At 41.1% G+C, this 26,656-nt stretch overlaps 2 protein-coding genes across 7 annotated transcripts in view; both read left to right on the top strand.

Moving 5' to 3' along the window:
* The first annotated feature begins 922 nt into the window (after window positions 1-922).
* gpatch2 (G patch domain containing 2) lies at window positions 923-10,135 on the top strand. 4 transcript variants are annotated; one of them, XM_031322091.2, is made up of 10 exons: window positions 923-1,123; window positions 1,973-2,216; window positions 2,648-3,198; window positions 3,793-3,857; window positions 3,946-4,143; window positions 5,299-5,410; window positions 6,626-6,665; window positions 6,834-6,907; window positions 7,126-7,214; window positions 9,492-10,135. In XM_031322091.2, exons 1-10 carry the CDS (start codon window positions 1,074-1,076, stop codon window positions 9,659-9,661), a joined length of 1,593 nt encoding a protein of 530 aa, XP_031177951.2. In that variant the 5' UTR covers window positions 923-1,073; the 3' UTR covers window positions 9,662-10,135. The 4 variants fall into 4 exon arrangements, with proteins under 4 accessions (XP_031177951.2, XP_031177953.2, XP_031177952.2 ...); XM_031322093.2 differs by having other exon boundaries at window positions 6,843-6,907; XM_031322092.2 differs by having other exon boundaries at window positions 2,648-3,195.
* Window positions 10,136-14,510: 4,375 nt separating this feature from the next.
* LOC116066248 (estrogen-related receptor gamma-like) overlaps window positions 14,511-26,656 on the top strand; it is a 29,475-nt gene continuing 17,329 nt past the window's right edge. The window contains exon 1 of one of the 3 annotated variants that reach the window (XM_035995416.1): window positions 14,511-14,755. Coding sequence is in view for 1 of the 3 variants with exons in the window: in XM_035995414.1 (XP_035851307.1) it covers window positions 22,890-22,945 (56 nt within the window). In the remaining 2 variants the exon portion in view is untranslated. Of the gene's footprint in view, window positions 14,756-22,529; window positions 22,946-25,324; window positions 25,551-26,656 lie in introns of those variants that run through there. The other 2 variants (XM_035995414.1, XM_035995415.1) reach the window with 2 other exon arrangements.

Genomic DNA, 26,656 nt, shown 5'->3' on the forward strand with positions numbered 1-26,656 from the left:
CCTGTTGTTGCTGTTGATCCCATGTTGACCACGGTGGTGCAGTCACTGACATTCAGACAAGATCAGAACACCTGTTGCATGGGAGCTTATTTGGACTTCCCCAAGTATCCCTGGTACACTGTTACCACTGATGTGTTTGAACTGGTAACCTTTGGTGTATATATGATAGACCAGCTGACTGCTTGCATCCATGGCATACGCCTCAACTGCGAAGCCTTTTCAATAAAAGTCTACACTGCCACCCTGTGGTCAAAAAAGGTAACTACATGCGAATTTGGAATTAAAGGCCTAGTTGCATTCACTTGCTACATTTACACTCCGACAAAGACAGACTTATGTGTCTTTGGTAGAATAATAGGGAACTAACGTTAAATATATCCAGAAACAGAATGTATCCTCTCAGTCAAATATTCTATGAAAAACAACAGTCTACTTTCATCAACTAACAAAAATAAAATGCCTCTTCACTTACAGTTAAGCTGAGCCTCACTTTTTTGGGTTACAATTATATTAAATTTTAAATTAGGTCTGGTTGGATTTTGTTGGTTAAATTTGACAAAGGAAAACTCAAGTTCAATGTTCTAGCTTTTTCATAAGGCTCCATAAGATTAGGTTGCTCAGTTAGGTTTAGGCAGAGTGATAGAGAAAGACATGGCTCTGGGTTTAGGTTTGTTAGGTTAGGTATAGGTTTGTTTCATTTACTGTATTTATGTGGACTGAATGGTTGATGAAAACATGACATTATATTTCTGTAAAATAGTAGTACAGCTTACTGGCTGATGAGTGGTAACTTGTCGAATCAAAATCTAAACAACAACCAAAAAAAAATCGAATCAAAATATGATCATTATTATTCATTATTTGATTCTGCTCTGATATCTGCTCTCCAAAATGCGAACGACAAAAATTTTCTGTAGCACTTGAAGGCAGCATAATACCGTACTGTCCTTCTCCTCTTGTCGCATATTGATCCAGCTAGCTGATCGTTAGCTTTTGTGTCAGGATGGTGTCTGTTTTGTGTAAATGTTTGTCCGTAGTTTCTGGCTAAAGATATCGGGCATTTGGGGGCTTTAATGTTTGGTGCAGCTAATCTAAAAACCATCGGCAAAGCGGGAACCGGCTGGTAGGTGGTCTTTGAAATCAGTGAGACGTAACACTTTGTCCACTCAACTCTTGTGAATAAGCAAGCTAAAGAGCTAAAGCTAGTTATGCTAACTGTCTAACTAATATCGAAGGTTTCTTCGTTGTTTACTTTCCGGTGACAGTCGTTAAAGTTACCTTAATTTAACGCGGTGAATCTAGGTTCTTAATGGTTAGCTACGTTAGTTAACGTTAACTAATATTTTCAGGGTTAATTGGAAGTTTTCTGTAACGTTAGCTAACGTTAGTTGATTTAGCTAAGCTAACTAGCAAGACAACATTAGCTCATGACGCTTATAACAACCCAAACAGCTAACTAAAGAAGATAAATGTTAGCGTTATTACAGAGAAGAGTTTGCACATGACACCGCAGGCTCCTAACGTTACATCAGACCTCTGGAGATGTATTAAGTATGACGCAAAACGCAGTGAACTCATTGGCTGTTGCATAACGTTACAACTTCGCTCGACGAAAAGAGATGAATGATGTGCAAAATGCGAATAATTAGCTATCTGGCTCGTAGCTGCCCATGTCTTACATCGTTGACAGCAGCTAGCGTTAAGCTAATTGACGTTACGGCGCTTGGATTTTGGTCGGTCCCATAATGTTACTAGCCTGTCGTTTCAGATCCCCAATGACAATTTGCAAATCATTCCTACATACACACTGATACGTTTTGCGGCCTGCTATGCCAATAAGTATCACAACAGCACCCATAGCATACGCACTGCTGGTAACTTTAGCTATAAAACACAAGTTACATTCTTTAATGCTTTAAAGTGTCCAGGCGTGCATGTGTTAAATAGTATCCCCTTTCCCCCGCCACCTCAGGCACTTTCACCGGACGATGGACGAACTGGTCCATGACCTGGTGTCAGCACTGGAGGAGAGCTCAGAGCAAGCTGCGCGTGGTGGTTTTGGTGATGGAGGTGACCATGCACTGGCCGTGGGCTGCCTGCTGAAGAGGCAGGCTCGGAAGCGGAGGGGCAGAAAACGACGCTCGGACAACCCACACCCGCCTTGGGAGACAGGCCACCTCAGTGAGGGCTCAGAGTCTAGTGTGGAAGAACACAAGGTGAGTTGGGTTGAGTGGATGGAGGACAATGATTTGGTGGTTAAGTTACACAGTTCTTCACCCAGGACCTTTCAGCTAAAAACACTGTCAACAAACCAACTGAAAGGTCCTTAAGCTAGAACATCCAGAAATGTTGTTGTCTTGAGATCTGGAACCAGGCTATTCTGTTGATACTCTCACAACTTGCTCCCTTTATCTTAATGGATACCCCACAAGAGCAGAGAAACCTTAATCTGTTCTGATCCTTTGGTAACTAATCAGCTAGTCTTCACATGAAGTTGGAATTGCCCACTTATTACAGATTCTTTGAGTGGCATTTGTCTTATAGTGTTATGGACCACGTAACTCTAGCCCAGATCCTTAAGTTTGTTCGAGTTTCTTAATTTAGCATCAGAATCACCGGCTGATATTTTCCATGACGTTTGTTGCAGGACTACCGTGCCAGTACAGGGGGTGTCTCTGCTGCCAACAGCCATGCCCGTGACAACAGTGACTCGGATGAACAACTTGGCCCCAAACGGCGCACCCTCCTAACAGCTGACACAGGACGAAGCAAGCGGCCGCTTTGGCCAGACGACTTGGGTCTCCTGGGATCCGCAGAGGGAACTCGCAGCCTTAGACGAAGACGTAAGGTCAAACGTATGGCTGTAGACCCACCTGTAGAACCAGAACCCCCCTCCTGCACCATGTTAGGCCCCCCACCTGTCCCGAAAGCCCGTGCTAGTGCCAGGCCGCATAGACTGGGTGCTAGTGAGGGCAGGGTTGCCATGGAACTCTGTGGAGGTGGACTGATAGGGCCAGGGGGAGGAAAGAACAGGGTGAAGAAGAGGAAACTGGCTCCCCACAGGCTGGGCATGGAGGCTGCAGATGAAGGGGTAGTGGTGGAGAGTGAGGACCACATTTCTTCTCCAACGGAAGGGTCCAAGGACAAGATGGAGTTGGAGGAGCAGAAGGGCTCGGACGAGGACATGAGTGACAGGTGGTTAGTGTTTTGACTTTTGTTTTTTTCATGCCCCATGTTTCCAAAAGTGGCAACTCCTCTAGGTCTGCTTATGTAAACTGTGTGTGGGTGGGTGGGTGGTTTGGGTATCCAGGGTTTCCACTGGGTCTTAAAAAGTCTAAAATAAAAAATAAAATAAAAATTAGGCCTTAAAAAGTCCTGTATTTGCTGAAGTATTGTGTTCTAGGTCTTTTATAATTTTAAACCGGTCTTAATTTTCCTACATCATGTAACGCTACCCCTAATGCTCATTGAAAAACATTTCATTCATTTTTTGTTATTATTATGTTGTAGTTCTTTCTTTTGCTAGTCCAAATATAATTCACTGAATATGTACAGATTATTATTACTCTGTGTGGCTTTTATTCCATTTGAATAAATGTATTTACTTGCAAGTACTTTTTTGTGACTCTGCATTTCGTTGTACTTTAATGTCGTGATATAGGTCTTAAATTGAATTCATAAAGGTCTTAAACAGTCTTAAATTTGACTTGTTGAACCCTGCAGAAACCCTGGTATCGAACATCAACGCTTTTTTGTTTTGACAGAAATGTGTCTGTTGCTCTTTCTTTACAGTGAAACCAGCAGTGTCAGTAACAGCAGTGACGGAGGCCTCTACACCAATGATGAGGGGAGGCAAGGTACATACTTAAGATTTGTTTGAATTGATTGGTCAAACCTAAAAGACGTTCACAGTTTTTACATTTGGCACGTACGTTTCTATTCCAGCCGATGACGAGCAGAGCGACTGGTTCTATGAGGGTGAGCCAGGCTCCGCCCCAGCACCCGGAGGTGCATGTGCGATAGCAGGAGTGGTTCCTTGGTGGGAGAGGGACACGGGGTCAGAGGAGCTGGACCTAGTTGATCCTGTTTTCAACAGCATCATCACTGGATCCTTCCCCCTCATGAGCCCTGGAGCACAGAGAGGTAGGCTGGAAACATGCAGACTGAATACTTTGAATTGAAAAAAAACGCATTCTTATTTTTTAGAAACTCAAGACACATAATAATAATAATTCTCTTTTAAATGTGACTCGTAACAAATTCTGAAATTAAACGTAGATAATATAATAGGAGTGTTTATAACGTTTTATAGTAAATATAGGGAATAACATTCTACCCATGGCTTAAGCAAGCAGTACAAAATAGGAAAACATAAATTATTCAGACAAATAAAACTAAGGCCTACCTAAAAAATGTTTACATAAATATCCCAGTTCCTCAGGATACAGTCCATCCTCAGTGGTCACCCTTGTGTACCAGTAGGCATTGTGCCTTTCTCTCACTTACTGATATTCCAAAGGACTGTCTGCTGCACTTAAATGTTAAAATAATCAAACCAATCTTATCATTTCAATATCAGTGTCCTGATATTTATCGCCCGCAGAAATGATGGAATTAACGTTACATGTAATGGGGTCAGTGATGTCATGTCCAGTGCTTTGCATCAATCATAACAACTATTAGTGCCTATCTAATTTTGATGCTGCTTTCTAAATGTTACAACTACAGTCCAGCAGTACAAATAAATTGCATTCTACTCTGTACTTTATAAAACGGGGTAAGAAAGCCTCTGAATATGTCTATTCATTTGACAACACTGACACATTTCTGTGTGTGTATACCATACATAGCTACTGCAGAATTAAACCCTCAGAACGCATCAGTCTGTGGTTGTGTTTTGATTTTGATCTTAAAATGTTATGGTTGGAATGAAGTAAACATAATATCACAGGCCAAACCAGTTCAGCGTTTCTTTAATGTCAAAGTAAGCTGCGTTCATTATTGTGATGTTGTAATGTATACTGTACAATGAGACATTTGAAATAGGCTACAAAACACTAGTACAGCTGGACTGGACGTATGCGACAACGTTAGCTGTCCACTGAATATGACGTGTAAATCACCCCCCGCCCATTTCCAGCACGTGAGATGATTGGTGTGCGTCTCTCCCGGGGTGTGACCCAGGTCGAATCTGAATTGTCGGGTTCAAACCGTGTTGACTGGCTCGGTTTGAATTGACATAAGGGTTGAACGCCCTGGTCCGACCCTGGTCATTGGTGTGAAAGAGGTATTTGTCAGTGTTCCAGGCACGACTGAGTCGTCTCCATGGAAACCAGCAGGCGTCTCAGGCAGGCAGTTCCGGCCAAGGCTTCAACGACAGACTGGGCAGACAAACCCAGGACTCCCATGAGTGAGTCCCCATCTTTTTTTTTAAAATTTCTATTAACTCTGACTGTTATATATTTCCTTTTAATCTGCTCTCATAATTGTGAAGCAGTTTGAGTTGTATTTTATTTTATTAACAAATAAAGTGGTAGAGACTGAGACCGGCGAGCCACATTTTTCCTCTTAAATCAATTTAGATTTAGTTGTCTTGTACACACGTTTGGTTTGCAGACAACAGGGGTTAGATTAGAAACAAACACATACAAAGAATATGTATTAACAATAGTATTAGGATTAATATAAAAGCAAAGTAAACTGGAACACAGACAATACCAACTTTCATCATGTTCATATCACTGCTTCCACATTTGTCCCTTATCAACTAAAAGTATTAAACTGTAAGTTCCTGCACTCCAAATGCACATATGGTTCCAAAGTTAAAGGTATAATATGCAGGATTATCCTTAAAAACAATGTACAGACTAATACAAAAGTAGTCCCTAATTATAACTTATTACCCACTAGAAGTGTGTGACGGTGTCTGTATCTGCAGAGACCCTGCCCTCACCCTTTTTTTTCTTATTTTTCTGTGTGCGGGGCATTTATGGGTGTCAGCACAGAGCCTTTGGGCCCACCGTGAGTGTGTAACCCCCAGCCAATAGCCAGGTGTGCGGGACGTTCTCATTCCCAGGTACTGCCCCTTTGTCACGCCCCGCGGCGTCTGATACCGACGCACACTCGGAGCACAGCAGAGGAGAGTGACTAGGAGCAGGGGAAACACTGAAGCACATAAAACACTCATGTTGATGTGTTTATTTGTGCTTTAGAATGTAACCACCGTCAATCCTCTGATTCCCAGCTTTGTCCTCGCTAATGTCGCTCCCTCTCCTCATTCACTCCCTAGTTCGCTCGACCACCGCTGCATTCTCTCTCTCTCTCTCTCTCTCTCTCTCTCTCTCTCTCTCTCTCTCTCTCTCTCTTTCTCTCTCTGGCTCGTTAAGCCGGGGAGGAGGGGCTAACTTTAAACGCTGTGTGTTTATGAACGCCAACTGACCAACCTGCACATACCTTTTTAAAGTCTAAAAAGGTTCTTGAGTTTCTGTAAAAGTGTCTGATGGACAAGGTCCAATAGTTCATTTAAGGCAAGACATGATAATGAATAGCAGTTGGGTTTCTGTCTCTGGAACGTTGCCTTGATGGGAATTTGAGGGTCCTAATTACACTGTTATATGTTGAACAGGCCTTGGTTTAGCTCGGCTTCGAGGAGAGAACACGGACAGGTGAGCCATGTTGCTTTTCTTCATTTTATTCCCTTTTGAAATGCAACTTTTAGATGTAGATCTATTACAAGCACCTATGTGGTTGGTGCTAAACACACTAGTGTTATAAGGATTTCTTGCTAACTGCTTGAACATTTAACTTTAGTTTTTCCTTATCTTTAACCGTTGCCACTTCAGTTGCATTGGGACCCACGGTCAGACAGAGGGCATCGGAGAAGCTGTTCAGTAAAAACAGCCAGCAGGTGAGAACAACAGTTTAACTAAAAACACCAGTGATTTATGACCAAGACTCTTTTCCTTTAGTTCCTGCTTTTGTCTCTGCTGCAGTCTCATTGACCAAACCCCTTATTGTTTTCATAATGTTTAATGGTATTTTCCAAATGAAAAATAATACTTTTCAGTGTTATTTAAGGTAAAACTAATGCTCTCACATTTTTGTCTTGCTTGGCTGATTTTGCAGACAGACCAGCGGGCACCTTGGCTCTCTGTGTACAGGGGATGTCAAGCGGAGGCGAAAAGCTGCCCCCCTCGGAACCACCGCCCCCTCAGGTATAGGATGCAAACCTAGCTACACCTAACACACCATCTGGCACTTTTTACCAACCGCCCCTTTTATTGTATTTTTGGCTCTCACTTTCTCGCCCGTTTTCCTCCCCCTCTTGGTTGAGCTCAGTATGCTCACCAGCCTGCTTTGCTCATTTCCTCCTGTCTCGCACGTACACTGATGTAAACACAAGGGACTGGGACGAAAAATGAGGCTTTCACTGCACATTTGTAAAAGAATTAATTGAGAGAAGGGAGTCCCTCATCCTTCATTTGCTCCCTCTTTCCTCCTCTCTCATTATTAAGCCATGCTTAACCCCCCCCTTCCTCCTAAGCTTTGTTGGACAAGACTCAGCTGGCTAGTCATGCTATCAGAGCAGAGATACTGGATTAGCTCTTGGCCACTAACACTTGTGTATCACCCCGCTCCCCAAAACCACTCTCTTCACCTCTGGGCCAGTTGATCCTTTTAGAGGAGGAAGGACGTGGTAGCAAAGCCTAATACTGTTAGACCCAACTCCAGTTATAATATATGTAGTTAGGGTTGGATAGCGTTCACGTTTTTATCGGTACCAATACTGCTACCTGAAATTCGGTTCCAGTAAGCAACGGTACCTTTTTTCAGTACTTTCCCTCTGTAATAACAAAAAAATGATTTCAGTTGTAAAAATAATTCCAAAGCTATTTATCCTATTTACTTAAAACATAATTCTATTTATTTAGAACATTTTACACTCAATAAAACACAAAAATAAAACACCTCCCTCTCCCATCCCTACAACCTATTATTATTATTATTATTATTATTATTATTATTATTCATTTCTTACTCACTGTAAGTTTTATTCTTGTATTTGTATGTTATTCTATTTTAGCCTGTTTTATTTTCATGACTGTTTTGAATTGCTCTTTAATGTTTTATGTAAAGCACGTTGAATTGCCTTGCTGCTGAAAACCACTGTTGTGCCTGCTTGTCTCAGAGGAAGTGTAACGTCAACGGCACCACAACCGCTTTCGCCTCGCCATTAATATCATATTGCAGTGAACGGTGTTTGCGTGAAGTTTTGAAAACTGTAACCACACTTGGAACCGCTTTATTGGCATTGAGACTGGAAACAGCAGAAATGACGTAGTTTGCTTGGGTTTGCTGCGTGCGTGCGTGCGTGCGTGCGTATGTGTGTGTGTGTGTCGGAGCTCCACTCTCTGTCAACATGCAGAGTGGACAGATAAGCTTGCGCTTATGCGCTCTCGGGTACTGAGATGTGGCACTGATTAATTTTATGTAAATCGGTCCTCAGTAGTACCGACGTAATTTGGTTGGTACCAAAAAAAGTACTGAGTTCGTACCCAACCCTATATGTAGTCTGAAGCCATGTCCCATTTAGACCATGACATCAGAATTGTATGCACAATGGAGTATCAGCTAAAGACATTAGAAGATCCAGTTTGTTTCATGTTTTTGTTGAGTTGTGTGCTCCATTTCTCTATTTATTTCCTGACCCAACACACAACTAAGTATTGCTAGTTTAAGATAGAAGAAAGTCTTAGCGACACTCATAAAGTTAATGTGTTATAGATTAATTTTTATTGTCCAAAGTCACACAATCAGCGATGCGTTGCAAATATCAAGCACACTTGCTCCAAACATGGGTGCAGCGCTTGGCAAGGGCCTGCCAAATGCACTACTGACAATTTGGCTTGAACCCACTGTCTACCATCGTGTGTGTGTAAATGAGCGTGCGGCTTTGCTCTGTGCTGAATTCAAATCGAGACGGGATTAAAAAGAGTAATAGGTCGGCATCTGTGACTGGACCGTGAACTTCCAGGAAGGGCGAGGACAAAAGGGTTAGTCTAGTTTGAGACAGACGTAGGTGTACTGTCCTTCACAGGACTGGAAATGTGACTAAGTCGATTACATTAGTATTATTCTTAGATGTGTCAGAGGTGTTCAGAGGAGCTTAACAATTTAAATGGAGTGATAATGTTACAGGAGTAGACCTTTTAGTGCAGCAAGTTTTACAGACTTTCATATAGAGCCACTACCAGACATAGACAAAAACACAAATGAGCAACCTTTCCTGCTCGATTTAATTTATTAACAAAAACATGCTCATCAAAAGTAACTAGGTGATGTCTTCAAAACACAAACATATCCTATTTATAATGATGTAAAACAGACCAAATCCTCACATTTGTACAACTGGAACCATATAATAGATATGTACACTCACACATAAGCTGATGAAATCCCTCTCTTATCTAACCTGTCCCCTCTCTTTTCAGGAGTGGTCGGGGAGAACGCGCCTCCCATCCCTGACACAAACATGGGGAGCCGCATATTACAGAGCATGGGCTGGAACCCGGGGATGGGCCTGGGTCCAGAGGGCAGGGGCATCACCGAGCCAGTCCGGGCCACACAGAGACCCAAAGGCACGGGTCTGGGTTTCAACTGAACGCCAACCGGGTTTCTGAATCCTGAACCTGAAGTCTTGCTGGGACTTCCCAAGAGATAGGAGTGAGGGAGATGCTGCTGAGGGCAATGAAAGATAAAAAAAAAAAAAACGGTCCAGAATAATCCAGGTATCTGAGTCATAAGAAGGGAAGGAATGAGGCTTGTCCTAACAATAGAAACTTTCCCATATTGGGGAAACGGCAAGAACCCTGGGACACACACACACACACACACACACACACACACACACACACACACACACACACACACACACACACACACACACACACACACACACACACACACAAATGACGTGGAAGTGAATGAAACTGAGCAGAAGAAAAGACTTCTTGCAAACATGTTCTCTCAAGAAATGTTGGAGAAAATAAGACATTGATGCCTCATTGATAGTTTGTAAAGCTGGCATGCCGCCTTAGCCCTGTTACCTCAGATGCCATTGTAATTGGCTTGAAAACTGGGGAAATGATGACCAAATACTGAGCCAATGATTGAGTGGTTTGTTTTCAATCAGCGATATCGGTTAGTGAATTAACGATAAATGGTTTTGTCCGGTATTGCACAAGAATTTTGGAATCAAAGACTATTTCAGTAGGCCATACCTCAAGATTCATTTTAGGTTCTTCTTTAAGGTAACGAAGGTAAGGGTACACTGTGCGGATGTGTGTTGGAATCTCTGGATTTTTCCCCATTTACTTATTGTTCATTTATTGGAAGAAGTCATCTCATCAGAATGTTTTTATCTATCAAAAAAAAAATAATTTAAAAAACCCCCAGAATTTTCCCTTCATTTAGCACCACTATGTATGCATGTGTAGCTGTGGCTGCTGCAGGTCCTGCTGATGTGTTCTAAGAAAAAACACGTTGGGACATGTGAAGTGAAGTCTTGCGACGACTTGCTTGACTGTCTTATTTCACGCAGTTTGTTTAGGTATTTTATCCTGGCACATGTTTGCACCACAGACTGCAGTATTTAGCCTACCACAGCCATGCTCAATGACAAAATGGCTGTATGATTGTCAGCTTACAAGCATTTTAGTGTCTCCATACAGGTTTGGAGATTCCAGTGAAAGAGAGAGAGAATTAATAAATATAGCTCTTTTCAATGTCTTCAGAAGTTTAAGAAAATGAAATATTGCTGTCATAATACACAAGGAAAGGTCCTATAATACCTTTTGTTTCACAGGTGCTTTCACTTAAAGTGCTCATATTATGCTCGTTTTCAGGTTCATAATTGTATTTAGAGGTTATATCAGAATAGGTTTACATGGTTTAATTTTCAAAAAACACCATATATTTCCTGTACTGCACATTGCTGCAGCTCCTCTTTTCACCCTGTGTGTTGAGCTCTCTCTACAGAGTGAGGCATCACACTTCTGTTCCGTCTTTGTTGGGAGTCACACATGTGCAGTAGCTAGGTAAGCACTGCTAGCTAATTAGAAGCAGAGTATGAGGGTGTGCCACGCTAGCAGCTAGGCGAGCATTATAACGTGTGTTACAACGTGATGATGCACGTTGGTCACGAAAGTAAAGGCTGGACTACAACAGAGCTGTTTGGAGCAGTTTGTTAACAGTGTTTTCTGTTGGAGATGGTAAGTCCCTTTGGGGGGACTTTGGGCTTTTTTACTTTGGAAGCCTATTACATGCACAAAAAAAGATATATATATATATATATATATATATATATATATATATATATATATAACACAATAAAGGAAAGGGAAAACACCAAAAAGCATAATATGAGCACTTTAATTAGCCTGATTGGAGCTTTTCTTAGCATTGCGTGAATATAGACTGAAGTCTAATCAGACAGAAGTGAAAACACCTGTGTGACTGTGCAGGTCTGTAACTAAAACAAAAGAGGAAGAGCTACTTAAATTACAATTTAGTTTTAGACCCATTGTCATTTACTTAACTGTGATATTGTTTCTTGTGTTTATTCAGAGTATGTTTGCTAATATAGCTTACCTGCAACCATCGATTGTCCTGAATGCAGATTTGAAATTATTTTAAATGCAGGTAGAGAGATTAAGGTCTAGAATAACGAATGAAATTATGAATTAAATGTGCAGGAAATTAAATGTGCAGGAAGTTGTACTGTAAATGTAACAATATTTGTTTCCTCTACTTTGTTGTTGTAACCATTGAGCACCGATGGATGGTCTTTTACCCTATTAGGGGTTCATAGAAGTGTGAGGTGTCAGTGACACAACCAAGTATTAAACTCAAAGACTGCCTAAACTATGCGGTAGTTATTGAACTATTAGGTTAATCCCACCCCTCTAGTTCATCAGGAGGTTTAAACCAAAGGCTCAGTTGATATGTTTTGACTAGAGCCTGATCCATGCTAGAAACCAATATTAATATCACTGTTTGAGAGTGAAAAACAGGTAACATAATCTGCTGTGTCCATTTTGAAAAACATTATTGATAAGCACCATTTAAAAAGAAGAGTTTGACATTTTGGAAAATGTGCTTATTCTCCTTCTGGTCGAGAATGGGATGAAAAGATATGAAGCTATAGCCGGTAGCCGGTTAGCTTAGCATTTAGACTGTAAACAAGGGGAAACAGCTATCATTGTTGTGTCCAAATGGAAGAAAACCCACCTACTAGCACCTTTCAAAGTTTTTAACACATATGTTTGTTTAATCAGTTTAAAAGTGTAAAAATAATTTGTGTGTTTGGTGCATTCACTTCCTGGACTCTGCGCTGGTTGCCTGGCAACCTTCCAGCGAAGACAAGACTCCAGGAAAGAAATAGTCCGGCAAAGAAACCCTGTAAAACCACACGTCCATTTTTCTACAAATTAAACTAACAACATATAATGTGCTAATTGTGGAGCGTTGGAGGTACTGGTACCTAATACATTTGACCCATGTCTGCAAATATGTTTAACTCACTCTGACAGCTGCCAACAGAAACCTTTGTCATTGTTTGAAATTAGTTTTTCACAGTCTGTGGTCACGTATCAAACTCAAAAACAACTGTAAAATCAAACCTGTTGAAATATAGTTAACATCCAGTGGTAGTGAAGCTAATTCATGGCCTTTCATGACATCCACTGATCAAATACAACCCCCCAATTCCAATGAAGTTGGGACATTGTGTAGAATGTAAATAAAAACAGTATACAATGATTTGCAAATCCTTTTCAACCTATATTCAATTGAATACACTACAAAGACTAGATATTTAATGTCCAAACTATTTTTGCAAATATTCACTCATTTTGAATTTGATGCCTGCAACACATCCAATAAGCTGAGACGGGCATGTCTACCACTGTGTTACATCACATTTTCTTTTAACAGCACTCAATTAGCATTTGGGAATTGAGGACGCTTTTTGTTGAAGCTAGCTGAAATTAACAGGGTCGCCCCTGAAAAAGTATTTGCTTGGATAGCAGCATATGTTGCTCCAAAACCTGTATGTACCTTTCAGCATTAATGGTGCCTTCACAGATGTGCAAGTTACCCATGCCATGGGAACTAACGCACCTCCATACCATCACAGATGCTGGCTATTGAACTTTGCGCTGATAACAATCTGGATGGTCCTTTTCCTCTTTGGCCCGGAGGACATGACGTCCATGATTTCAAAAAACAATTTGAAATGTGGACTCGTCAGACCTCGGCACACTTTTCCACTTTGCATCAGTCCATCTCAGATGAGCTCGGGCCCAGAGAAGCCAGCAGCGTCTCTGGTTGTTGATATATGGCTTTCGCTTTGCACGGTAGAGTTTTAACTTGCACTTGTAGATGTAGCGATGAACTGTGTTAACTGACAATGGTTTTCCGAAGTGTTCCTGAGCCCACGTGGTAATGTCCTTTACATAATGATGTCGGTTTTTAATGCAATGAGGGATCGAAGGTCACGCGCATTCAATGTTGGTTTTCGGCCTTGCCGCTTACATGCAGAGATTTCTCCAGATTCTTTGACTCTTTTGATGATATTATGGACTGTCGATGATGAAATCCCTAAATTCCTTGCAATTGTACGTTGAGAAACGTTCTTAAACTGTTGGACTATTTGCTCACGCAGTTGTTCACAAAGTGGTGAACCTCGCCCCATCTTTGCTTGTAAATGACTGAGCCTTTTGGGGATGCTTCTTTTATACCGAATCATGACCAATTAACCTGTTCACCTGTGGAATGATAGAAACAGGTGTTTTTTGAGCATTCCTCAACTTTCCCATTCTTTTGTTGCCCCTGTCCCAGCTTTTTTTGGAATGTGTTGTAGGCATCAAATTCAAAATGAGTGAATATTTGCAAAAAAACAATAAAGTTTATCAGTTTGAACATTAAATATCTTGTCTTTGTAGTGTATTCAATTGAATATAGATTGGAAAGGATTTGCAAATCATTGTATTCTGTTTTTATTTACGTTTTACACAATGTCCCAACTTCATTGGAATTGTTGTTTGTACAAACCAGGAGAACTTTCTAGAGTTTTCTGATGACAGCATATGCACAAACACACTCTCAGCTCTTTTTTATTCCTTAACTGTCCATAAGAAAACATGCCCTCTAAGTATTTCCAACTCTTATCAAAACATGCGTCACATTTACATGCTGACTCAACATCGCTGTAATATGATGCTCGTTCTGTCTCCCTCCCTCACTCCCTCTTTTCTCTCCCTCTCTCTCCCATCTTTGCAAGGTTGCAATAGAAATCCCTTCTCTGTATCTATGGGAATACAGGAGCGCTGTGTCCTCTACCCTCCCCTCTACCCACCACCTCCCGCTGAATATAAGAGAACGCTGGCTGCCCCCCCCCAGCCCCCCTCCCAATCCCACCCCTCTTCTCTTAGACACACTCTCAGGACTCCCCTGCCAGCAAGCTAGGTAGGTAGGTAGGTAAACTCAGCACTAGATCAGAGTGAGAAGGAGAGGGGAATGTGTGCGTGTGTGTTTATGTATGTGTGTGTGTTGGGAGAGTGTGTGTGCGCTGCTGCATCGCTGAGCCACAAAGACCGGAGGCGAGGAGAGCTGGAGCGTTTGTCCTTCAGACTGACTGACTGACTGCAGCTGTAGAGCGGAGGACCGGCCATCCAGCCAGTGGATGAAACTGACAGTAAGTGCTGAGCAAAAGCAATAAGATGAGCGAACGGGAAGAAGTAGGTGCAGGCTTCTTTTAATTGCAGCAAATGGACCAATGTGTTTTTGTTCCTGTCTGCTTAGAAACACTCCAGGGAGGTGTTTGAATGGAAACAGAGGTGCGCACAATATATGTATATAAATATATATATGTGTGTGTGTGTGTGTGTGTGTGTGTGTGTTGACCCAGGTGAAGGGCTACTCTGCTCCCAGGTGCACTCATCTCTCAGGCTTTTTATTGGCTCCCATCAATACTTGCTTTTCAGCCTATGTAGGACTTTGTAAGCAGTTCAGTTGCAATTGTTCAGCTACTCAGTTTGTCTGCAGCAGCGCCCACTGTGCCATTGTGTGTGTCTGTTTGGCGTTAAGAAACATGTCAGTAAACATAACATTACTGTACATCTCTGAAGCTGCTTTCCTCTTCCTCGCTGCTTCTGTTGACAGATCGATAGTTATGCATCTTTAATTTGGAAGTCATTTTTCATGGCAACCCTCCAAAGCGAGCCATTATCATGTGTAATCTTGCAGAAAATTACATTTTGACTGGTGTACCTTGGCGTGGCCAGGAACCAGTGGACTGTGCTGAGCGGGCTGAAGGATTACCGGAAGGTGGGGTTACTTAGGACCCCAAAGCCTGGTGAAGGGTGGTGTAGGGTGAGGATGAGGAGGCAGAGCCATGAGGAAATGGGCCCGGTGTCACATTTTGCCCGAAAGCAAGGAAATCCCAGCAGTACCCCCATGGGTGCATCTGTATGATCAGATGAGGAAGGACAGGAAGGAAGGAACGGATGGCGGCACAGCGTGAAGCATTAGAAAGAAGGGAAGGAAGTAATGGAATCAGAGAAAGATAGACGGGTATTGGCGTTAGCTCTCCATGCTGTGAGGTGGCGTTGTGAGCTGATACTGGCTCACCTGTGGAGCTGCTGACAGAATGTGTTAGACCACGTTAGAGGGGTGGCTCGATGGATGGGGGAGATAGAAAGAAAGCCAGAAGGCAAATACACAAAGCTGTGGTAGACTTTTTTTTTTTTTTTTTTTTAAACCAACATGACAGGATAGCTCTTTTAGTCTCTGTCTGTGTTAATTTGTTTATTTTAGACATGCTGACAGTGAGCCAGAGGGCTAAATTTGCCACCTGTGGAGATAAAAGTGATATGATGAGATAGACTGTGTCCTGTGTTGTTATGTGAAAGTGTGTATAATAGTTCCTGACATCAGCAGTAGGTGTTTGGTGCTGACTACCAGGATTTTATGTGTGTTGGGCCCGCACCCGCTGATCCTCACCGGAGCAGGTCTGGGAACCAGGTGTGTGTGTGTAAAAAAAGGGAGGCAACTTGTGAAAGGATGTCTATGAACCACTTCTGTTCAAGTTAAGCAAAGGCATTTTTGTTTTAGATATATTTTTATCCTTTAATTAAGTAAAAGTACCACTACCACAATGTAAAAATACTCCAAGTAAAAGTATCCAATGCAAAAGTACTCGTTCTGCAGAAAAATCACCCTTATTACTGATGTATGATGATATATTATATTAGACTGTTAATACTGATGTAACAATGTGTAAGCAGCATTTTACTGTTGTTGCTGGTGGAAGTGGAGCTACTTCATATACAGTTAGGTAGTTTTGTACAGTGTTTTCCAACCTAAGAGGTCAGGCCCCCTCAAAGGGTCAAAAGTTATATCTAAAAGAGGACATGCAAAGACATGCATTAGATACCGTATGTACAGAGTAGACAGAAAGAAATCATATCAAAAACCAGAATGACTACAATCGGTAAATAAAGTGCAAACAAATAAAAGTTATGGATCAGAGAAGATGACCTCTGGACCAGAAAGACCTGGAAAGAAGACACAAACATACAAGTGGACTCAAAAATTAAGGAAACCATTGCCCTTTTTTCCCATCTCTGATTTAAAACACTGAAACTGTGGTGGATGAGTAAGGCTATCATGACCCGCCAGAGGCTGACCAGTAAATCCAATACAGGTTGTTGGGAATATAAATGGGCCATGCTGCAGTAATCCACATTATGTTGTTAGGATAGGCTTGGTTACATAATCACCCTAAGAACCTCTAGATGGGCACCTGCCAGAAGACAGCTTGGCATGATGACTGGACGGGGAAACAATGAAATGTTCTCGACTCTATAATCAGGGTAAACTTCAGTCACATTACAGTTCCATTAGAGTTAACGGTGCTTTTAAACAAACAGCCCTTATCAAGCTTGTGTTCAGTTAAAGGCAGAATGCTGTACTGTGAATGTCAAAGATATCTGTCCACTAGGGGGCAGTCGAGCCAAGTTATTAGTGTATGTAAACCAGTTGTAAGAGCCTGCATTTCTACAGTGTTTCTCTGTGCATTTAGTCTCAAATATTCATAAAATTATCCCAAATTAGCCCTAATGAAATCCTGCCTGCCTGCATGCCTTCCTGTGCATTAATGTATCCCAGCACTGACTCACTTCCTCCCAAGTGGGACCATAGGATGTCCAGTTTAGTGAAAACCTTTTAGAGACCATTGACCCTTCTGAGGATAGCTGCAGCAGGTTCCAGTAGCTCTAAGTGACATTTCAATGGTTGCGTTGCTTTAAGCTTCTCCCAGAGGCTTTCTAAGGTTTCTGGTATGGACGTGGTGTGTGCAACCTCTGATCCCTGTACAGTGCGCTCCAGATCAATATAGTGAAACTGATCCTATTTAAATCTGTCACTCAATGCCTCATTTTAAGTATAATTTCCCTCCCATTCATCTATTTAAAGACACCAAACTGTACAGCATGCATACAGAACAAAGCTCTTCCATTTCTATATCATATTTCTCTTCTCCGCTTTCTTCCTTTTCTTTCTCTTCTTTTACTTCCTAGTCCCCACACACACACACACACACACACACACACACACACACACACTTCTTTTGTGAACCATTTAAGTGTCTGAGAGGTACTGTGTGTTGCAGCGAGACAATGGTGTTTGCACACAGTGTCAATAGTCTTTCCCTCTGTCTCAGTAATTGATGGATGGCTGTGAGTCAGGCATAAACTAAGCAGATTACACTTACTAGATTTGAGAGCTGATGCTAGTGTGTGTGTGTGCGCGCACGCCTGTGCATGTGTGTGTTTGCACCTATGCATGTGTGTGTATGTGCGTGTGTGTGTGTGTGTGTGTGTGTGTGTGTGGTGGGGGTTGGAGTTGCAGAGTGACTGTCCAGTTTTGGAAGTCAATCCGACAGCTGTCCCCGGAGGCTGAGATTTGGTGGCTGTGAGTTTAGGGATGAGGAGAAAGGGGTGAACACACACACACACACACACACACACACACACACACACACACACACACCACACACGCACTGCAAAGGGTGTCTGCTTCACTCATACTTTTGCTTTTCTTTAGAGAAAACGGGATGCATCTGGTCAATAGCTGGCAGCTGGGCACCCTGTTACAGGCAGCGTCCATCCGGAGCAGCTATTGAACTCCTGTCTTCGGTTCAGCCTCAGTGGTGTAAAAATATTTTCGATGTTTAAGTCCAGCCACGCATGTTCAATTTCATTTGCTGCATTGAGCTTGTTTCCTTTTCTTGTTATGTCTGGATTTTGCTTTGCTTCATGCCATTGTCCTCTTTGCTCAGTTTACTTGTCATTTGTCTTCTGCGCTTTTGTCATTTTTCATTACATGTTGTTTTTTATAAGCCCCTTAGGTTTTATTTCATCTGAACTGTACAAGCTGCCCTTTTGTAGCCTACCTTTTTATTTGCTTTACTAGGCCTAAATACATTTTTGACATCCAGCAGGAGGTTTCAATTGGTGTTTAGCCCAACTAATTTGAGGCTGATACCGATATTGCTATTTGCAAGTTTACATTTTTTTAATATATTGGCTAAAAAATATTTTTTTAAGCCATCCATTATTTACGGTTTCAAAACAAACTTGTCAGTGCTCTCTGATAGACAGACTATGTAGAATAGAGACACTGTTTCTAAATGATCTTAAACATATCAATGGCATTTCTATCCTGCAATTTCTTGTCACTTAATGACCTTATTAAACCAATACCAATATATCTGCTATAAGCTAACATTGGCTGGTATATTAGCATGGATGATTTATCAGCCTAGCTCACCTTTTTATAAGATTCCATAAATGTATTGTGCAATCTGAATTAGATAATTGATCAGTCGATCGACAGAAATATATCAACAGCAATCATAAAACTTCACTTAGGCTATCCAGCAAAAATGTCAAAAACTGCAGGGAAGAAAAAACTTCTCAGCTGTGAAAATTTGCTATTTTTCTGTGCTTCATATCATTTTAAATGAAATACAATTGAGTTCTGGACTGTTATTTGGACAAAACAAGCTAACGGAAGATGTTATGTTGGATCCTGTGAACTTGTGAGGGCCTTTGTTAATCAGTGATCAAATAAAACAAGACTACAGCCACGCTAGCAGCTCTGTGATGCTGTACGCACAGCGGTGCTTCGAGCTAAATGCTAAAGTCAGCATGCTAACAAGTGAATGACAATGCTAACATGCTGATGTTAGCGGTAATGTTAACCATGTTCACCATCTTAGTTTAACGTGTTAGCCTGCTAACACTTGCTAATTACTAAACACAAATTACAGCTGTTATAACACAAATTACAGCTGTTATAACCAAAGTTATAACATTTCACCATGGACCTAAATGGAGGTTGATAGATTATTTGACATCATAATAATTATTTGCGGCCCTAATCTGAATTTATTCTCAACCTCTTTTAAATCAACCAATTAAATTCAGTGAGTTAAAGTCTGTAAACTTTTTTTATTTACATTACCTCAAACGACATCAAGCTTTGACAATGGAGCCACTGCAAAGTGAAACAAGAAGCTTTTGTACAGTAATGAGTCAATTATCAGAAAAATTAAACTACTCTGGAGCTTTTGGTCCTTCAAGTGGCTCGCTTGACGCCACTCTGACTTGACTCAAGTGTGCCTTGCTATTGTTGTGGTGCGTCTCAAGACCACTCAGCCGGTGCCAAGAAAAATGTCAACCATTGATAAAAGTTATTAATCTCAAGTTTTGATTTCAACCTGAATATGTGAAAAGCTTGAGCAAATAAAGAATCCATTGATGGCAGCTGCCAAACTAAAAGCCACTCAGAGATAACAGCCACTTGCTTAAAAGTCAACATCCAGTTTCCTAAATGGTTTATAAAAGATAATTTCTCAGTGTGGATAATGTTTTATGTGATACGTTAACTTCAGGAGATTTGATACGATAGTAGCACTCAGTGTCTGGCTTCTTGCGTTTTATGGTTGAGATAAAATAATGTACCATTAGAAATCACACACTCTTTATCTTTTGTGGGTTTGTATATGTGCTCTCTCCTTTGTGTTTGCATGTGCGTGCGTTGGTATTTTTTTGTTTACACGTGTTGCATGTGTGGCTGCTGTATTTCTGTTGTCGAGCTGTTTCATGTGGCGAGTAATGAGATAAGGTCCACTCCATGCAGTCTGCTGTCTGGCCTTTATCTGAGCAACAGATTAGCGCAGGTGATTTCATTCCTGTGGAGGTTGGTTAGGCTAGGGTCAGCTCAGAGCACGAGAACAACGTCATGTCGACCAGAGGGGAAGAGACAGGCCGAGACTGACATGAAAAGAGCAGAAATTCTGAGGTTTACGTGTACCAAACTCACTTTGACATATGGGCATTTTTGATGCTACATTATTATTTCAAACTGTATTAATTTGGGGAATTCTTGTTGCTATGCTATTGTTCTTCTATCACCGTATGTTAAAAGCCACAGGGTGCATTTTCAGTGAGAAAGTTAATCCACAAAGTTGGATTCTGTATCAGACTCTATTGTGTTCTAAAACCTAGGTGGGATTTACTGTGAAAGTGGAAATATGCTCCTGTACATTGATGGAGAGTCATTGCTGTACCAACCTATCATTGTGTCCTATATTAATTCAGAAACAACTGGAATAATGTGGAATGAAAATATTTGATGCACTATACTGTGATATTACTATCATTTATTCAGTGCTTCATGGCAAGCATCCACACTGAGGCCTGTGTTGGGACCTCAGGGTGTAACCATCGTAATTTGAATTTGACCCATGACTGCTCAACAAAGCTGAGCAGTATCTGTGTGTATCTCCACACAGCCAAACACATTGTAAGGCTTGTTTTCTGCATAAAGAGGGATTTTTGTGGACATGGAGTCGATCACCTGTGCATCTGTCTTTTAAGTGGATTAGGACATAGTGACAACAGGTTGCATAAGACTCATTTGACCCCAGGCTACTTACTCTCATTGGAGAAATGATATTATTTATTAGTGGACTGATTAGATGAATTACTGTTTTATAATATTACAGGTATTATTTACTGGATTCTTGTCAAATCAAAGCAGGGTAAATTGTAGAATTTCAAGTGTGATCAAAATAGATCCCCATTACATACTGTATGTATGAACCAAAAACAGAGGGAAAGGGAAATTTGAATTTGGACACAGCAAAATGTAACTGTGAAAAGTGCATTGTACATTTAGTTCTGTTTTCCTGTGCACTGACGTTTCTTTCACACTATATGTTGTTGCACATGTTAACCTTTTTTCCATGCCAAGCACTGCTTACTGGGCTTCTCATTTTGTGTGCATGTGTATGATGTCAGCGAAAGGCGAAGACCATCACATTAGGCACATAGCCACAGCTGATTAGATCGGATAAAAGTACTAGCAGTAAGTCCATTAAGGCTTGCTTTCAAACTGTTTGGAGGCAGGCAAAATAAAATCAGCATCTTCCCACACATATATGAATGAACATGTTCATTCATATATGTGTGGGAAGATGCTGATTTTATTTTAGACGTAGCATTGACTTTAAAAGTGTAGATTTTGGAGGAAATTATTCAGCTCATTATATCCAGCATTTTGACATTATTTGGCCTGAGTCTAGTATCAAATCTTTTTTATGGACAACTTATGATTCATGATTGATTCCTTTCTTGATAATAGTTTATTATATTTATAGTGAAAAATGCTCATCACAATTTTCCAGAGCCCAAGGTAATGCTTGTTTTGTCCAACCAACAGTCCAAAACCTAAAGATATTCAATTCATAATAATATAAAACAAAAAATAGCTTTTTACATTTAAGAAGCTGAAAACAGAATGTATTCCTTCATACATGCCTATAATTGATTATTAAAGTAGATTTATTTTCTGTGGGTCTAATAATCTGTTGTTCTGGGCATGTGTGTGTGTATTTCGACCTGTGTGTAACGTGTATAATAACTAAAAACAGAGTGTAAAAATGTAATTTTCCCTTGTTGGATCAATAAAGTATCACTTAATCTTAATCAACCAAGCATCAGATCAGGAATTAGATCAGATAAAAATGTTCTGATGGTGTTTCTTTTATCACATTTTCTTTTGAAAAAATGAATGACACCATAATGATTCTTGACTGTAAGGTTTTGTGATATGTTGACTAAAAAAATGAGTAAAAGCTTTTCACAAAAACATTGCCTATATAAGTAATCACTGTAATAACAACATCTGATGCCGTTCATGTGACAAGTCACCTTCGACATTCCCATATGAAGCTCTTTCTAAGAACTAAAACCTAAAACATCCTCTGTTGTCATATCCACCTGCCCCAGTGAGAAACTGTCTCTCATTGGCTCAGAGGACAGCCAATCAACTGCCAGCTCAGCGTTCTGGGGGAGTGGGAGGTGGGGGTGGGAAGGCCATTCAAACGGTGTGGCTAAGTATTCATGAGGGCCAGCTTCGCTTGGAGACCCTTGTCGTGCACACAGTCAGCTAGTCCACCAGTCAGGACTTCAAAGGCAGGGGGGCCGGTTGTCGGTGAAAAGTGCGAGTGACAGGAAGACAGACGCAAGGACAATGAGAGGAGCTGAGAGTGTGATAGCACAGAGGAGAGGACAGTAGATGGAGACAAAGTTTGAGGGTAGAGTAAAGAGATAGTGACAAACTGCAGTGAGAGATAGCCTACAGTTTTCAAAATCTGCAGAGGAGAGGGAGATAAGTAATAAAGAGAAGGAGAGGCAGAGCAAGCAGGCACAAACAGACGTCTATTTTTCTCCTCTTCAGAGCATGGTGGCAGAGGGCACATGGATTTAGTTGACCTCTACCTGCCAGAGTGTTTCACCTACCACTCTGACACAGAGTAAGTACTTTCACCCTGCAAAATGATTGCACAGAGCATGAAGTGTATACTCTCAAGTGTCACACAGGTGTAGCAAACTGAGCTAGAATTGAGTGTGAAAGTTATATGACTGTTTCCTAATGATGTCTTGACTGAGATAAGTGTTCTTTTTTTAAAATGTCTGATTTGTGGGACCTGTGTGCGTGTGCGTGTGTGTGTGTGACTCAAAAGTGTATGTTTGTGCTGCACAGGTATTATGCACTGTATGCTTTTAGATTTTCAGTTGATCTGTGTCAATCAACCTAAAATGACTCAGCACATTGAGAGAGTTGGAGCGTGAGAATCAGGGTCCATCACATCAGTGTGGTTGAGAAAGGATAACACAAGTGGTATAAGTATTTTGCATGTCATGAAATGTTTACATATTGTCTGATTGGGTTTTGGACCCCAGGAAGACTGGTCGTTTAGGCATCAGCTAATGGGGATACTTGTAATAAACTAAACAATATTTGCTCATCCACTTGTTATAATTCACAGTCTCATTGTGTCTTTTATAGGAATGCAAGCATAAATGTTAAATCATCAAATGTAAATCATCCTTGTATTAAATTTGCCATTTATTTTCTTTTGAATTAAGCCGTTGATTACCAGTTTTATGCCTGCAGTCTTTTCTAGTTCTTCCAGCATCTATTATTACTTTCTCAATTGATCAATTCATCCTGTAGTCTATGAAATAGTAATTAACACTCATCACGCTTTCTTTAAGCCCAAGATGACATCTTAAAATTGCTTGTTTTGTCAAACCAACAGTCGAAATCCAAATATATTCAGTTTACAATGATATAAAACAGAGAAGATTTAGGTTATGGAAGTAGAGAATGTTTGGCTTTTTTTTTTGCTTAAAAAATGTCTCAAATTATTAACCAATGATCAAAATAGTTGCTGAATAATGTTCTGTTGACCGATTAGTTAATGATTTGGCTAATCCTTTCAACTCTTGAGGTGTAAAAGGAAACGATTAACGTAAATAAGTGTTAGACTATAAAGTTTCTTTCTCTGTGCTTTGGGGAAGTTTAGATGAACATTTCCCTGGTGAGGAGGTTTGTTTGCATTGCTTACAATTGTCATTGTTCAGCCTGTTTGTTTGTTGATAGTGAGGGTGAGACCAGTTTGAGAGCAGCCTGAGTCATCCAAGGCTGGTGAAAATCTTCCCGACATTCACAAAGCAGTCGAAAGCCTGTGAAAAGATGTGCGAAGCAGCTGTTTGATTACCCCGGGACAGCTTTCTGATTGCCTTTCTTTTCTGTAATCATAAAAAAATCATGTTCATTATCATCACTGCTGCGCTTTTATCAGCTGTGGCATAATCACTCTGCTCTGAGAAAACATCTCATTATGCATTTTTTGGGATTGGAAGTAGCATTCCCTAGCAGAGAAAGATTAGAAGAGAATTGGAGATGGACCAAAAAGAGGGAGAAGACGAGCAGATGTGTGGACGTACATGCCGGCTGATTGCTGGTGACAGAAGTAACCAGATAATGGGAGAAAAGGCTGCAGTAGCCGCTCATGATCCCCCAGTATGACACGCTATCCAGAGCCTGCGGGTCCAAAGCTCCAGCCACAGGCACCTCATCTCCCTGCTAACAGCTTCGTCCAAAGCCTGACTAAGGCTCTTACTGCTGGCCAGGGGTGCCACTGATCCCTGCTCATCTCTTACTGGCTTGTTAGTAAAAAACACCACTGAGACCCTGCTGACCTAAATAACTGCTCCTCAGGGTCAGGGCTAGGGCTAAAAGGTTTGTCATTATTTGTTTTTTTTTTGTGATATTGCAGGGAGAATCTTAGTCGCGTTGAGTTTTATTTTCACTTCCTCCAGGCCTTTAGATTTGTCTTTATATATCTTGGTCACTTCCCTTCTGTAGTTTCTTTCACTCCCTGTTTTCTTCTCACTCTCCCTCCATCCGTTGGGTCATTGTCTGCATTATGACTTCTCATTTGAAAGTGAGTGTTGCCTTCTCTCTTTTCTTTCAACACCCCCAGGTTAATGAGCCACAGGGCTGCCCCCTTTCCTTCTGTCCCTTCACGGCCTTTTCACACTCCCTCTATCTGTCTGGCTCTCTTGTAATTTCCTCCCGCCTCTCTTCTTCTTCTCGCTTTCTGTCTCCTCGTCGTTTCACGCTTAATTTTGGCCTTTGTTGCCAAGGTGCAATTAGAGTTGTTTTGGATACTGGGACACAAAGGGGTAAGGTACGATAACTTTGAATGCCCATTGACACACGCACGCACGCACGCACGCACACACACACACACACACACACCTCTCTGAGTTATCCCTGCTGCATGCCGCTGTAGGAGCTGCACCAACAGTCTTTTGATGGGCTTTTATGTGGACTTGTAGATTAGTAATCTGTCAGAGTGAATATTGCATCACATCTGATCACCCCACTCTAATGCCATTTCATTATGAAAGCAAAACACCAACACTCCCTCCTCCTCCTTCTCCTCCTCTTCCTCCTCCCCATGATGCATTATAATGGGAGAGCACAAAGTATATCTCACTCTGTACCTGTCAGAGACTTGACACAGCAATATGGACGCCTGTGATGGATAGCCAATAAGTAAACCTGTGAGTCACTTTAAAAGCAAACTAAAATCTCTACTGTTTTTATCGTCGTCAAAGTGGATTGGAGAGGTGAAAGATGGCAAGGGGGGGGGACTCTTGTTCATTGGTTATTGCGGTAAAATTTGTCTGCTTAAGACAATAGTTGGATATTGTTGGGAATGTTTCAATACTAGTGCTGATATGATATCTTATTAACAGTACTGACGACAAAATAATATTTTTTGGTATCTTTTTTATACAAAACTAAAATGTTTAAAGCTGCACTAATTGAAATTTTTTTATACCAGCAATGGATCAAATTACTCACAGCAAATTATCACCACAGTCCCCCCCCCAACTCTACAGAGCTTTTTAGCATCCATAGGCTAATTGCTTTGGTTTTATGGTCCACAATTTTACTGTTTTGATTCACTCTCACTGCTCTTATTGAGGTAATTTCCAACCGTAGAGGTTTTTAAGGAAAGAGTAACACAATTGACAAGTCTGCTGAACATTGTGGGGCATTTTGCAGCTAAAGAGATATTTCTTTCAGGAGTCTGTGGAGACCAAAACAGAGCTAAAAGCACAGTGAATATTGGACTTATATTCATCAGATGACCAGAGACGCAACTCCAAATAAATGCTAATGTTGCTCTGAGTCTGCTGTGTAAATGGGCAAAAAAAAATTGCATGTTTTATAAAGGGAAATTATGTCAAGTGTTGCACTGCCGATAAGTAAATTAATGATAGCCTCACCTAAGACGGCAGGTGGTGATTTTGTTGCTACAGTTACTTTGTTTTCTTACAGAGAAGTCTACTGTTGGCTCTCTTGGTATTTGTTGTCTGTCTGTCTGTGCATCTGTGTGTCTGTCTTTGTGGGTTTGTAGAGTGGTCAATAGTGCGTACCCATAGTTTACTCTGGAGGTGGTTAAAAGCAGCCAGTCTTTTTACCTACCAAATGACTTGTGGCCAAGCAAAGACTGATTTACATAGCAGGAAATAGAGTGATTAGGACATCCACCTCACCAGGCCAAGATTAGAGTGGGAGAGATGTGCGACTGTGTGGATACTGTGTGTGTGTGTGTGTGTGTGTGTGTGTTTCTCTGCATGTGGAAGTGTTCGAAAGAGAG

The sequence above is a fragment of the Sander lucioperca genome, chromosome 19, assembly GCF_008315115.2.
Source record: "Sander lucioperca isolate FBNREF2018 chromosome 19, SLUC_FBN_1.2, whole genome shotgun sequence".
Taxonomy (NCBI): Eukaryota; Metazoa; Chordata; class Actinopteri; order Perciformes; family Percidae; genus Sander; species Sander lucioperca.